The sequence below is a fragment of the Triturus cristatus genome, chromosome 6 (genome assembly GCF_964204655.1).
Source record: "Triturus cristatus chromosome 6, aTriCri1.1, whole genome shotgun sequence".
Lineage (NCBI taxonomy): Eukaryota > Metazoa > Chordata > Amphibia > Caudata > Salamandridae > Triturus > Triturus cristatus.
In genome coordinates this window covers 1,349,318,394-1,349,332,796 of record NC_140589.1, presented here as the reverse complement: position 1 = coordinate 1,349,332,796, position 14,403 = coordinate 1,349,318,394, and the positions used below count along the sequence as shown (strand labels likewise).

General features: G+C 51.4%; 1 protein-coding gene across 1 annotated transcript in view; it reads right to left on the bottom strand.

The window, feature by feature from the left end:
• USP34 (ubiquitin specific peptidase 34) overlaps positions 1-14,403 on the bottom strand; it is a 2,509,780-nt gene that overhangs the window by 221,254 nt on the left and 2,274,123 nt on the right. The window contains exon 74 of the mRNA XM_085612349.1: positions 12,578-12,701. Within this exon, the coding sequence (XP_085468475.1) occupies positions 12,578-12,701 (124 nt within the window). The remainder of the gene's footprint in view (positions 1-12,577; positions 12,702-14,403) is intronic.

Below are 14,403 nucleotides of genomic sequence, written 5' to 3'. Positions count from 1 at the left end.
TCCTAGGATGCTTGTTTCCAGTCCAGGGAGGACCTGGCTTGGCAGTTCGGTCTGGACTGTTCCCATGAGGCACAGGGTCAAGACTGATTTGCATATGGCTGGGTTCAAACTGGAACGGCATGGTGAGCAAAAAAACTATGGATTTAGGCCCAGATCTCTGTACTGGGGTGAATGTATGACATTGTTCTACATTCTGTCCATCAATTGTTATTTTTGCATTTGTCACCCCGAGTGGAAAGGGTATGCCCAGACGTGGGTCCCTTGCTCTCCATGCCACTGAAAATCAAGCAAGCCTGGCTGAAGACGGCTGAAATGCCAGAAACCGGTCCTAGGATGCTTGTTTCCAGTCCAGGGAGGACCTGGCTTGGCAGTTCGGTCTGGACTGTTCCCATGAGGCACAGGGTCAAGACTGATTTGCATATGGCTGGGTTCAAACTGGAACGGCATGGTGAGCAAAAAACTATGGATTTAGGCCCAGATCTCTGTACTGGGGTGAATGTATGACATTGTTCTACATTCTGTCCATCAATTGTTATTTTTGCATTTGTCACCCCGAGTGGAAAGGGTATGCCCAGACGTGGGTCTCTTGCTCTCCATGCCACTGAAAATCAAGCAAGCCTGGCTGAAGACGGCTGAAATGCCAAAAACCGGTCCTAGGATGCTTGTTTCCAGTCCAGGGAGGACCTGGCTTGGCAGTTCGGTCTGGACTGTTCCCATGAGGCACAGGGTCAAGACTGATTTGCATATGGCTGGGTTCAAACTGGAACGGCATGGTGAGCAAAAAAACTATGGATTTAGGCCCAGATCTCTGTATTGGGGTGAATGTATGACATTGTTCTACATTCTGTCCATCAATTGTTATTTTTGCATTTGTCACCCCGAGTGGAAAGGGTATGCCCAGACGTGGGTCCCTTGCTCTCCATGCCACTGAAAATCAAGCAAGCCTGGCTGAAGACGGCTGAAATGCCAGAAACCGGTCCTAGGATGCTTGTTTCCAGTCCAGGGAGGACCTGGCTTGGCAGTTCGGTCTGGACTGTTCCCATGAGGCACAGGGTCAAGACTGATTTGCATATGGCTGGGTTCAAACTGGAACGGCATGGTGAGCAAAAAAACTATGGATTTAGGCCCAGATCTCTGTATTGGGGTGAATGTATGACATTGTTCTACATTCTGTCCATCAATTGTTATTTTTGCATTTATCCTCTCCTCTGTCCAGCCTCTCCTCTAGGAGGGACCCTCGAGTCGTTCTAACCCTTTTCCTAGGGTACTTAAGGGCTCCCCTGTGGGTAGGTCCTTAGATTTGTTGTGGAACAAGACCCACCTCTGAAACCAAGACACTCTTCGACCGTTTGGACACTTGGTCTGGAACAGAGACTGCATAAAGGAAGACTCCTGCTGCTCCTAGTTTTGCTGTTCTTCAAGTCTTTTACGTCTGTGTCTGTGCTTCATCCAGCTTCTCCAGAGGGCCTGTGGGAGTCAAGCACTTCTGAAATAATCTCCCTTGGAGTGAAAGAGTCACTCCCCTGCATCTGCAGGTACCACAATGAAGCTGACCGGTCTGCTGTCCCTGTCATCCTACCGACTTCTCGAGGCTCAGCAACACAGTGGTTGGTCTTCAGTTCCCTAGAGGCCTGACCTGTCTTCTCTGCAATTTTGAGGACAGTATCCCTCGTCTGAGCCGCTGGGACCAAACGCCTGTGCACTGAGTTGACTTGCCCAAGCCGAGGCCTGTTGGCTCTGCACTCCAGAGATTTTCGGTCTACAAGACGCTCCAGCATCTCGTCACTGTATCATCTTCACCGTGGTCTCCATCTTTGGTGAGCTGCTTGAGGTCCTCTTGTTAATCCTGTCCTCCGGAGGGTCTTCCTTTGCTTCAGTGGGCTTCCCTGCTTGTTCAGGGCCTGCTATGACTCCTGCATTTGGTGAGTCGAGTCCCTTGCTGTTCCCAACTTTTGCATCTTTTCGCTTTCTACGCCAGTTAAGGCTACCAAGGCTTGTTGATGCTCCTGCTGGGACAGCTCGTGCACGGCTCCTGGCCTTCCCCAGCGATACCTGGTCCTCAAAGCTGCAGGGGCAAGGTCACAGTCTTCACTCGCGCTAGTCCACGACCTCCCAACATGGGACTCAGTGCATAAAGGACCTGGGGGCTAGGGGGAGAAGAACAAGTTACTTACCTTCGGTAACTATGTATCTGTAAGAAACATTAGTTAGTTAGATTCCTCACCTTAGAATATCCCCAGGCGTCAGACTGGATCCGGAAGATTTTTCGTCAGCAATACCCCTTGCGCGTCGCTAGGCGTCGTCTGCGGCTCCGCGTCCGTCGTCGGCGTCGTGCGCCGGGATGACGTCGTCGGAGTACTTAGACGCCGCCCTCGCGCGCTGACGTCAGTTCTTGTACATAGCCTTCCGCGCCAGGAACGCAGAGCCATGCAAAGACCGACACTGGTGCCAAAAATAAAATCTAGGGGCCTGAAAGGACAACCTTAACCCTAGATGTCAGTTCGCAGAATGGGGAGGATGGGAGGGTCGGTGAGGAATCTAACTAACTAATGTTTCTTACAGATACATCGTTACCGAAGGTAAGTAACTTGTTCATCTGAAAGAAACACGTTAGTTAGATTCCTCACCTTAGAATAGATACCCAAGCAATACCATCCCCGGTGGTGGGTCTGCGAACCAAGATCACACCAGAAAGTCCTGGAGGACAGAACGGCCAAAGAAGCCATCCCTCCGGACTTGGCTGTCAAGGCAATAATGCCTGGCAAACGTGTGCAGCGAAGCCCACGTTGCCGCCTGACAGATGTCCTGCAAAGGGACTCCCCGTCCCAAGGCAGTAGTAGCCGCCGTGGCCCGAGTAGAATGGGCGCGCAGCCCAACAGGAGGGTCCTTTTTAGCCAAGGAATAGCAAATTTTTATACACAAAACGACCCACCGAGAGATGGTTCGTTTGTGTACAGCTTTTCCCTTCTTTGCACCCACGTACCCAACAAAAAGCTGGTCGTCCACCCGGAACTGTCTTGTGCGGTCCAGATAAAAGGAGAGCGCACGTTTTGGGTCCAGACGGTGGAGCCTCTCTTCCTCTTTGGAAGGATGCGGAGGCGGAAAGAAGGTGGGCAAGGTGACAGACTGCCCAAGGTGAAATGGAGTCACCACTTTAGGAAGAAAGGAGGGACGAGGCCGAAGGACAACCTTGTCCGGATGAACAGATAGAAAAGGAGGCTTTGAAGATAAAGCCTGGAGCTCACTCACCCGTCTAGCCGAGGTGATGGCTACCAGAAAAGCAGTCTTTAGAGTTAGAAGACGAAGAGGGCAATTGTGAAGAGGCTCGAAGGGAGCGCACATCAGGAATGTCAATACCAGATTCAAGTCCCACTGAGGCATTACAAAAGGGACAGGAGGGAACGTGTGTGTAATGCCTTTGAGAAAGCGTGTAACCACAGGGGACTTGAAAAGAGAAGGCTGATCAGGAAGCCGCAAGAAGGCGGAGATGGCAGCAAGATAACCTTTCAGGGTGCCCAGGGCAGAGCCCTGCCGGGCCAGAGAAAGAAGGAAGAGGAGAACCTCAGAAAGAGGGGCGGAAAGGGGATCCACAGCCTTTGCTGTGCACCATGCCACAAATTTGTTCCACCGGCAGGCGTATACCGACTTTGTGGAGGGACGCCTGGCTGCCAGAATGATATCACAGACTTCAGGAGGCAAGTCAAATGGCATCAACTGCCGCCGCTCAATCTCCACGCATGGAGGTGGAGGCTGGACAGGTTCGGGTGGAGGACCGTCCCCTGCTGCTGCGACAGAAGATCCTCCCGAAGGGGCAGACGTATCGGGGGATCGGTCAACAGACTGAGTAGCTCGGGATACCAGTATCTTCGTGCCCAATCCGGAGCCACCAAGATGACTTGGGCCCGGTCGTGCCTGATCTTCTTCAGCACTCTGGGCAGAAGTGGTATAGGCGGAAAGGCGTACAACAGACCGCAACTCCACTCGTGACGAAAAGCGTTGCCGAGCGAGTGCCGCCTTGGAAATTCCAACGCGCAGAACTGCTGACATTGCGCGTTCTCTTCGGTGGCGAATAGATCTAACCAAGGCTCTCCCCACTGCTGAAAGAGGCCTTGCGCCACTTCGGAGTTCAGACGCCATTCGTGATCCATCATGCACCGGCGGCTGAGTTCGTCTGCTCTGGCGTTCAGAGAGCCCGCCAGATGGTGAACCACCAGGGTGACGCCCTGGTGTTCCAGCCATGTCCAGAGGCGCAGAGCCTCCTGACAAAGGGTCCACGACCCCACCCCGCCCTGTTTGTTGCAATACCACATGGCGGTGGTGTTGTCCGTGAACACCTGCATGACACTTCCCCTGACAGAGGGAAGGAAGGCTTTCAGTGCAAGCCGGATCGCTCTCAACTCCAACAGGTTGATGTGGAGACGAGACTCCGCCGGAGACCAGAGGCCTCTGATCTCCGCCTCTCCCATATGGCCACCCCATCCCAGGAGGGACGCATCCGTCACTACGACATGCTCTGGTTGGGGAAGGGAGAGGCTCTTGCCCTTGACCCACTCGCGGTCCGTGAGCCACCACTGCAACTGTTGTGCAGTGCCCTCCGAGATCAAGACATGGTCGGACAGGTTGCCGTGATGCTGGGCCCACTGAAACTTCAGGTCCCACTGCAGAGCCCGCATGCGCCGCCTGGCGTGATGCACTAGTAGGATGCAGGAGGCCATCAGCCCCAGAAGCCGCAACACTAGCCTGACCGAAACCCGGGATAGAGGCCGAAAGATGGGAATCAGGGCCCGTATATCCCGGACCCGCTGTTCCGGTGGATGGACCCGGAACTGCGCCGAATCGAGAACCGCTCCGATGAAGAGGAGCTTCTGAGAGGGACTCAGGTGTGACTTCGGCACGTTGATGGAAAACCCCAGCAAATGCAGGAGATCCGCCGTAGTCTGGAGGTGGGAGACGACTGCCTGGGGCGAGCCCGCCTTCAACAACCAGTCGTCGAGATAGGGGAAGACTGGAACCCCTGATCTGCGCAGATGAGCTGCGACCACCGCCATCACTTTCGTGAACACCCGAGGGGCACTGGTGAGGCCGAAGGGGAGCACGGTAAACTGAAAGTGCTCTTGGCCCACCGTGAACCGCAGGTAACGCCGGTGGGCCGGCAGGACGGGGATATGGAAATATGCGTCCTGCAAGTCCAACGCTACCATCCAGTCTCCAGGGTCTAGGGCAGCTAAAACCTGAGCCAACGTTAGCATCTTGAACCTTTCCTTTCGGAGGAAGGCATTGACGTTCCGGAGGTCCAAGATAGGGCGTTGGCCCCCCTTGCCCTTCTTGGGAACCAGAAAGTAGTGGGAATAACAACCACGACCTACTTCTGGACTCGGAACGCGCTCGACGGCCCCCTTGGCCAAGAGAGCCGAAACTTCCTCGCGGAGAAGATTCAAATGATCCCCCGAGATACGGTGGTGCTGCGGTGGCATGGCTGGAGGGGTCGTCTCGAAGGGGAGGGAGTAGCCCCTTCGGACGATTTGCAGCACCCACCTGTCCGATGTTATGGACCGCCAGTGGAGCAGGTGATGGCGAACTCTGCCGCCCACTGGCGTGGTATGGGCCTGAAAGCTCGGACTAGGAGGGCTTTGAGGCGGATGCTGCAGGGGTGGAAGTGGGCTGACCACGTCGGCCTCCATTTCCGCCACGGCGGAAGCCACGTCCGCGACCGCGCGCAGGTTGGTTCTGCGGCTGGTGGCTTTGCGGACGTGAGGAGGCGCCCCTTCCTTGGCCACGAAAGGGGCGAAAAGCGGAGGTGTGCGCCCGCGGAGCCGAGAGGCCCAAGGACTTGGCCGTAGCCCGGGAGTCCTGAAAGCGGTTCAGCGCACTGTCCGCCTTCTCACCAAACAGGCGAGTGCCATCAAAGGGCATGTCCATGAGGGTGGTCTGGACATCCCCGGAAAATGACGTGGACCGCATCCAGGCGTGGCGGCGGAGCGCCACCGTGGTTGAAATCGCCCGACCCAGCGAGTCCGTGGTGTCAAGCCCACATCGTATGGCGTGCCGTGCTGCATCCCTCCCATCGGCCAAAGCCTGGGTAAGACGCGTCCGGACCTCCTCCGGACACAGGGGCAGCACGTCTTCCACCGTATCCCACAGGGAATGGGAATAACGGTCCAAGAGACAGGCGGTATTTAAGGACCGCAGGCCCAAACTAAGGGACGAAAACAGTTTCTTGCCAAACTGCTCGAGTCTCTTGGAATCCCGGTCCGGCGGAGCGGTCGGGAAGGAGGATTGGGAGGTAGAGGCCTGGATAACCAGACTCTCGGGGGTGGGGTGTTGGGACAGGAAACTGGGGTCGCCCGGAGCAGGGCGGTGGCGCCTGGCAACGTTCCTATCCACAGGAGGAACTGTGGAGGGCTTGGACCAGGTGCCCTGCAGAACGTCAGTGAGGGCCTCGTTGAACGGCAGCAGAGGCTCAGTGGAGCTTGCTGAGGTTTGAAGCACCTCAGTGAGGATGTTAGTCCTCACAGCCACGGCAGGCAACTCGAGCCCAAGGGCCTCGGCCGCCTTGCGCAGCACCACAGAAAATGCTGCACCCTCCTCCGAAGCCACGGTCGGAGGAGAAGTGAATCCAGCGTGTGGCGAGGTGTCCAGCCCACTGGCCTCCCCCAGTTCATCTGCCCAGTCCTGAGAAAGCTGTGACTGAACAGCCAGAGGGTCCTCGAACCCCTCCCAGTCGCCCCCTTCTTCCGATTCCTGATAAACAGGAGGAATGATCGGAACCGGACTGTAGAGATGGTAGGACTCAAGCGGCGTCGGATGCGGCGTCGGTCGACGCCGTGCCGGCGCCGGGTCCGGATGAGGGCTAAACTGGGGCGTCGGCGTCAAAGGCGTCGGCGGCGCCGGTGACGGCGTCGGTGGTTCAGGCGTCGGCGCCGGTGGAGGAGTGACCAGGTCAACCGGCGTCGACTGGGGCCCAGGCATGGGCCCCGCGGGGACCTGCGGCGTCGAGACCGGAGTCGTCGACGGCGCCGGGGCCGGAGCCGCCGGCACGCGAGGTCGCCCAGTCGAGTCCGCGGGGCCCGAAGGCGCGCCAGCGGGCGTCGACGGCGGGGCCAGGCTCCTCATGGCCGAGAGGAAGGCACTGATCTCCGCCGGCGCCGCGTCAGCCCCAGGGACCGGAAGGTATGGGGGCGGACGCGGCACCTGCGGCTCCGCCGGAGCCGCGGGGGTGGAACCACCCTGACCCTCGGCCGAGTCGCGCGACCGGCGAGGGGAGTCCGAAGAGCGATGTCGCCTCTTGGACTTCTTTGAGCGTTTGGACTTACCCGACGACTTGGAGCCGGACGATCGATGGCGTCGGCTAGGGCTCCGCGAGCGATCCTTGGACCTCCTCCTGGACCGGGATCGCGCACGACGCGGAGCCGAGTGGCGAAGCTCGAGAAGCTTGCGGGACCGCTCCCGCCTAGCCTTCGAAGTCAGGGCCTGACAGTCGTTGCACGACTCCGCGTCGTGGTCGGGGCCTAAGCAGTAGAGGCACCGGCGGTGGTGATCGGTCACCGACATCAGTCGATGACAATCCTCGCAAGCCTTGAACCCAGGCATCCTACCGGCACCAGATGTCGACAGACAAGGATCAAAAATGATCAAAAAAGATTTAGTCAAAAAAGACTAAAAGGGGTAGCTCTCCCGGATCTGCGCTTACTGGCGCGGAAAAAAGAAGAACTGACGTCAGCGCGCGAGGGCGGCGGCTAAGTACTCCGACGACGTCATCCCGGCGCACGACGCCGACGACGGACGCGGAGCCGCAGACGACGCCTAGCGACGCGTAAGGGGTATTGCTGACGAAAAATCTTCCGGATCCAGTCTGACGCCTGGGGATATTCTAAGGTGAGGAATCTAACTAACGTGTTTCTTTCAGATGTCGGTATTTGCTGACCCGGACTGGGAAGCTCGGTTACAGAGGGTTTTGGTCGACTAGCCCTTGTGTGTCGTAGGCGGTTATGGTTCTCGTTCTGGAACAGAAAAATGGAACAAAACAAGACAGCTGGGCCACTCTTGCTGCTGGCCTCTATGGAGCTGATGTCCCTCGTCAGCTTGTTGTTCTTCCAATTGTTGGAGTACGGATTGGACCCCAGGTATTGGTGCAGGGAGGCTCATACAGGTCCTGGAGTCTCCAAACCTGGTAAGGAGCTGGAGCTGACCTTTTGGAGTATGCTGACCTCCTCCTGGTTGGTTAGAGGTCAGCAGCTTCTTGTAACGTCACGGTCCGTGCATGCAGGAGAGTGGCTCTCCACTCCAAGGGAGATGCTGGCTTTTTTTTTAATAAGTACTGGCAACACTCTGGGCCATTTGGAGGTTGCACAGCTGCAGGATGAGTCAGGTCTTTGCAATTGTTGAGTCTGCAGTGGCAGGCAAGGTTTGGCTCCAAAAGTCCACAGCAGTTCTCGCATTGATCAGCTCTTCAGTAACCTCTTCTTCAGGTGAATCTAATGTTATGGTGTTGGGGGGCACTTAAATACTCAATTTAGGGCAGCTAGGGGAGGGTGGAGTAGTAGTCAATAGGCTACTTACCCTTGGGGTTACTACGCCACCTATATGACTACTTTCTGTGGGAAGTGGACATAACCCTGTTCTTAATTCTGCCAACACCAAGATGGCAAGAATTTCCTCGAGTGGGCATCTTAGGAAGCTCACCCTAGAGGAGTGTCTCACCGGGGTGTGCTCCACACCTCCTCACATAACCAATTTCCCATCTGTCCTGGTGCCAAATAGGCCTCAGGGCAAGGGGTGGCATCTCCCAAGTCCAGGGGAAGCCGGGGTCACATATCAAAGGCAGCAGATGTTTTGAAGCCTCTGGCCTTGGTATGCTGATTTACTAGCCATTCTGCCAGAGAAGTCATTGTTCCCTACCTGAGAGCGGGACTCTCACCTCCTAGGGGGTCAGAAGCGTGTTTGTGATGGCAGGCTGAACTATACCAGTCAGCCAACACACTAGAGGACCAGTAGGGTTCAGGGGGGTGCCGCGATGGTACCCTTTGGGTGCATGTATTAATAAATCCATCACTGGAATCAGTGTGGGTTTATTAATACAAGGTGCTTGATACCAATCACCATTGGTTTCAGTGAAGCCATCATGTACCTGGTGAACTCTTATTCATCAGTGTCCAGTACATATACTTAATATGGCTTCCCTGTTCACTTGCAATGTCCAAGAATCAACTTAGACATCACAGGGTCATATCTGCTCATTCAGATATGTCCACACATGTAATACAATACACCCTGCCTTAGGACTGTGAGGCCTGCTGTGGGGGTGAATTACATAAATTGCATGTTTTGTCTGTAGGCATGGCACACAGTATGTTTCCCATGTCATGTTTGCACTTTCGTCCGCACCATTTCACTCAGCCTACAATGGCAGTCTGCATGAGTGTGGTGAGGGGTCCCTTAGGGTAGCACAAAACAAGCTGTAGCCCTTAGGGACCCTCTTAGTACCCATGCCCTGGGTACCAGGAGTAAAATTACAAGGGACTTACAGGAAGGTTTTGCCTAGTGGGGAACAATTGTACAGTTTTAGAGAAAGAGATGTGGCACTGGGGACCTGGATAGCAGGTACCCAGTACCCAAATTTCATCAGATACCAGGCAAAAAGTGGGGGTGACCATGTCAAAAAGGGGTACTTTCCTACGCAGGACCAAGCTCAGCCACAGATCCAGGCCTCGAATTACAACGCTCCCTGATTGCATTTCATCAACGGACGGGATGAAGTAGAAGACCTGTACATCAGAGAAGAGTGAATAAGGGATGAGGGCGCACAGAAAACACAGTATGAAATAATATATTGTATCCACAAAATCTCTGCAGTGCTCTAGAGGAAAGATGTCAGCCCACATCCCTTATTAGAATATAAACAGCACAATGGCTCGGAGCGTATGCAACACAGAGTCCACAAACTCAATCCGGCAGTTGTCAATGTGTCAGCCTTTTCTTTAATTCTTCAAACACCAGCCACACCAGCCAACACATATTTCATCTTTGGGTATCATAACCCTCGACTTCCGCAGGGCTTAAATCAGAGTTCTATTGAGTCCATCTGCATATCAATAAGTGTAGTGTTGCTGAGTACAATCAACAATCTGGGTTATATTGATTCCATCTGTATATCAATAAGTATAGTGTTGCTGAGTACAATCTATTGTGGACTTACACCTCTTGTGTGCGAGATGGCGTCTGTCTAGTTCAGCGTGTAAGCTCTTTGACTTCTGACTCTTTTTCTTTTTGTGGGACTTACCCGAACTAAATTGTCTGCGATGAAGATCTTTGGCTCTGTGACCGATCCTGGAACCTTCCTCTCGACAAGGATGAAGACTGTCACTTCACCACACATTGAGTGGCATAGAGCTTGAGGGATCTCTCCCTCAAGGCCTTGGGGTGCATGGTGCGACAATTGACGCAGGTCTTGACGTTGTGGTCACGCTCAAGCCACAAGAGGTGTGGGTCCGGCACCAACATTTGCTGGTGACGGACCCGCAGGGCTTGAAGTCAGCCTTTCTTGTGGACATTCCTGCCACACCAGGAAATAAATCTCAAAAAACAGACAAAAAGATGAAAAATACAGTCAGAAAATAACTAGGCGCAGCTCTCTGGATCTGCTCTGACAAACACGGAAAGAAAAGAACTGACGTCAATGCGATGGGGTGGCTCCTATATAGGCACTGTGCATGTCACTTCTGGCATGGACGATGCCGATGACGCCACGCGGAGCCTAATAACACCATCTACTGCTCACAAAAGATTTCCAGATCCAGTCTGACATCTGGGGAAAATTCTAATGTAAGGAATGTGCGGCTAGAAGTCTCTATCAGATCAAAGTTTTCATCATTATAAAGTTGAGATTGATAGTCAACATCATTCTGTGGCTGCGGGTCCGAGTACCTGTAATTTATAGAAAGTGTATCTGAATCCTAATGAAGTTGAGTCAGAGTACAATCCAGCTAATATTCTTGAAAGTGTTCAAAGGAGAAGTCAGCTATCACACCCACGAGCTTCTTATCAACAAATTCCATTTTGTTTAGGGTAGCCTGGGTTTCTCCAGGAATTTTAGTGAAGCTCCAAAATGCATGTCTGCACACGTATTCTACAGTACCCATTAAGGGTGTCATAGGATCGTCTGAGTCTAATATACATTTCAGAATCAAGTTTAAAGCATCAAGTATGTCTACAATCATTTCAGAAAATGGACTTTCGATGTAATCTACGGGGCTAACTGTTGGCAGTTTTGCCATTTCCCACAGAATGTTGACATACAGTCTGAGGAGGCAAATGGAAATGGCTGTGCATAGGGCACGAACGCCTGAAGCAAAAGTTTGGCACCACCATGGAGTCCAGGTGTTTTGACTCCTGGAAGGCAAAGCAGTAGTAAAAGTATTGAGATTCAATTTTGCTGAAGATGCTTGAACCATTAAGATCTCTAGTCATTCACGAGTCAACAAGAATTTCAGATTGGAAAGCATGGGCCTATAGTGTCAATCTGTATGCCTGTGGACTGACACAAATAAAAAAAAAATCCCAGGCATCCACTTCAGAAATCTACAAAGCTCCTCAGAAGGAGAGTCTGCAGGATAGGGAACATCACCTTTAGAGAACATATCACAACTATTGGCATTCTGAAGATCTAAATAAAGCCTAGCGTCTGTATAATAAAGAGGGCGGAAGGCTATCAGCCTCCAAAATCATCAAAACTAAAATCCAGTTTGGGCATAATCAAGCATGTCTTAATCAGACCCAAAAGGTTCCTCAATATGTGTACACCTCTGGGCTATTGCTAGAGGGTCAGCAACAGGCTGATCCACAAAGGAACCTTTTACTGTCTTGTATGACCCCTAAAGGATTTCTTTCGATTTTAAGGGTCGAATTGGTTCACAGCAATCACAGGCTAGTTGAGAGAAACTGCAAACATGTTTAAATGGTTGCAAAAGAGAAACACTCTTGAAATTCTGACCATCACATCCATTTCAGTGTCATACACCTTGCAGTTATCAGGAGCCTACAGCAAAATTTGTGATTGTGAAAACTGAATCCTATTACAAAAGTTGAAAAAAACACACAGGGCCACATCAAAGAAAATCAAGCGCCAAATTAAACAACACTTAGTACAGGCCCAGTAGTGTAGCAAGGATGCTATGGGCCCTGGTGCAAGCAAGGAAAATGTCTCCTTTGACTGCTGCTGGGGTAGTAAAATACAGCAATTATTAGAGTTCATTGGGCCCTGGTGCTACTGCACCTGCTGCACCAATGGTACCTACGCACCTGCTAACCACTGCCAACACCTCGAATCCTAAATGCCAAATTAACCAACACAAAAAAATATTTAATAAACTTTAACATAAAATCACTACATATTCTTATAGGTTTTGATTCGTAGGAGAATGTGTTGCTTCATAATGATGGATCATGGCAGCAAATGATTACTATCTCCTGCATAAAATCTTACATAAGCCACACAAAATAGTCAATGTGCCGACACAGTCATCAATAAAGACAAATGTAAACTATATGACAGAGAAAACATTATTGTTCAAATACTTACTCAGCTTTATTAAAGTTTCAGTAAATTTTTCACAGTTCAGAGCAACTCTACAGAGCAGATGTATAAACTGATGATAAGACAAAAGGTAATCTTGGAGCATGCGATCATACACCTCATCTTTGCCCTGAAAAGAGAAATAACAGGCACAAAATGTTTCTAGTGATACAAGTGCCATAAATGTAATCTAAAGGGTAGACAAAGCAATGTCTCTTAATAGTTGATGAAATATAGCTATGCCAGTGAAAATAGAAGTTCATAAGTAAGAATTTGCTTATCTTCCACTGTAGGAGGCGGATTCCATTAGGTTGTTGTTTCATCATTATGGACAACACCCAATGTACATAGTGTATTATTAGATAATAACATCAATGAACAAGTCACTTACCCTCAGTAACGTCTTTCCGGTGGATACTATTTCTAACCAAAGATTCTTCACCTTCGAATACTCCTCAGTCGCCAGACTGCAACCAGAAAACATTTCTCTAGTGATGCACTGCATGCCGCTGGAAGGTGCCATGCTGCACCGCATTAACTCCATACTGCCCCAGTAGTGACAAAGCACAGCCGCATAGAGGACCCATCCCTGTGTGCAGATGTCAGTTTCTTGCTTCTCTCTGTCTGCAGCCTCAGACATGGAGCATGAACAATTGGTAGAACCAGTGTGCAGATTCCAAACTTGGATCCTTTAACATGTTAAAAAGAGGCCACGCCAGAGAACCAGGTGGTGAGCGGGCATTGTGCAATCTGTGGATATAGAGTATCCACCAGAAAGAGTGTAACCAAAGCTAAGTAACATGTTCTACTGAAGGATACTTTTAACTGAAGATTCTTCACTTTCAGACTAGGTATCAAAGCAGTACCTCCCAAAGGGGAGGATCTGTGGAGTGGACTCAGACTAACAAGTCTTGAATGCCTGAGTGGGCGAAATGTCCTTTCAGCAGCATCACAAAAGGTGATTTAAACATGGACGGTTGGTCTGGAAAACATAAAAAGGCCAAAAGGGCAGACACAAAACCTTTAATAGTACCAACTGCAAGTCGCTGGTGGGCCAAAGACAAAAGAACATCTGACAGCCTGGATTGTAATGGGTCAATCTTGCCATTGCTGAAGAATAACCTTGTCCCATTGCCTAGCATAAAAGGAATTTGTGGTAGGGTGCCTGGTGGAGAGGATGACAGACACTACTTCGGGCAGATCAAACACAGCCACCTGCTACTCCTTGATGTCCATGCATTGAAGGTGTAAATTGCAAAGACTTGCGTGGTGTACCCTGCCCTGACACATCCTTCCCAAGTGGTAACCTGCTCGTGGGGCAGGTGCTCATGCACAGACGCTCCAGGTACCACACTCTCCTGGCCAACTACAGAGCCATGAGAATGACTTGTGTACTGTCACTCCTGATCTTTTTTAGAGCTTGAAGAAGAGGTAAGGAGTAATGGAAGTCCTGAGTTCCTTTCCAGCCGAAAAGCAACTCTTAGTGAGTTTTGTTGCAGAAAAACAAGTTACTTACTTTCATTAACGCCTTATCTGGTAGAGGCTCTATCTAGCTGCAGATCCCTTACCTTAGAATTAGCTCCAGGAGTCAGACTGGATGTGGAAGTTTTTTCATGAGCAGTGTAGGAAACTGGCCTTTTTAAGTGCTAGTGCCAATGTAAGGGCACACCATGCAAAAAGTATAGACAACCTTTACTGATTTACAGGACTTAATTTAAAAATCCCAAGTGCTCCATTTGTGGTAGTGTGGTTGAGCAGTTTAGGCGTATACGAGTGTAGTATTAAGCAATTGTTGTACACACAGTCAATAAATGAGACACACACTCAAAAAG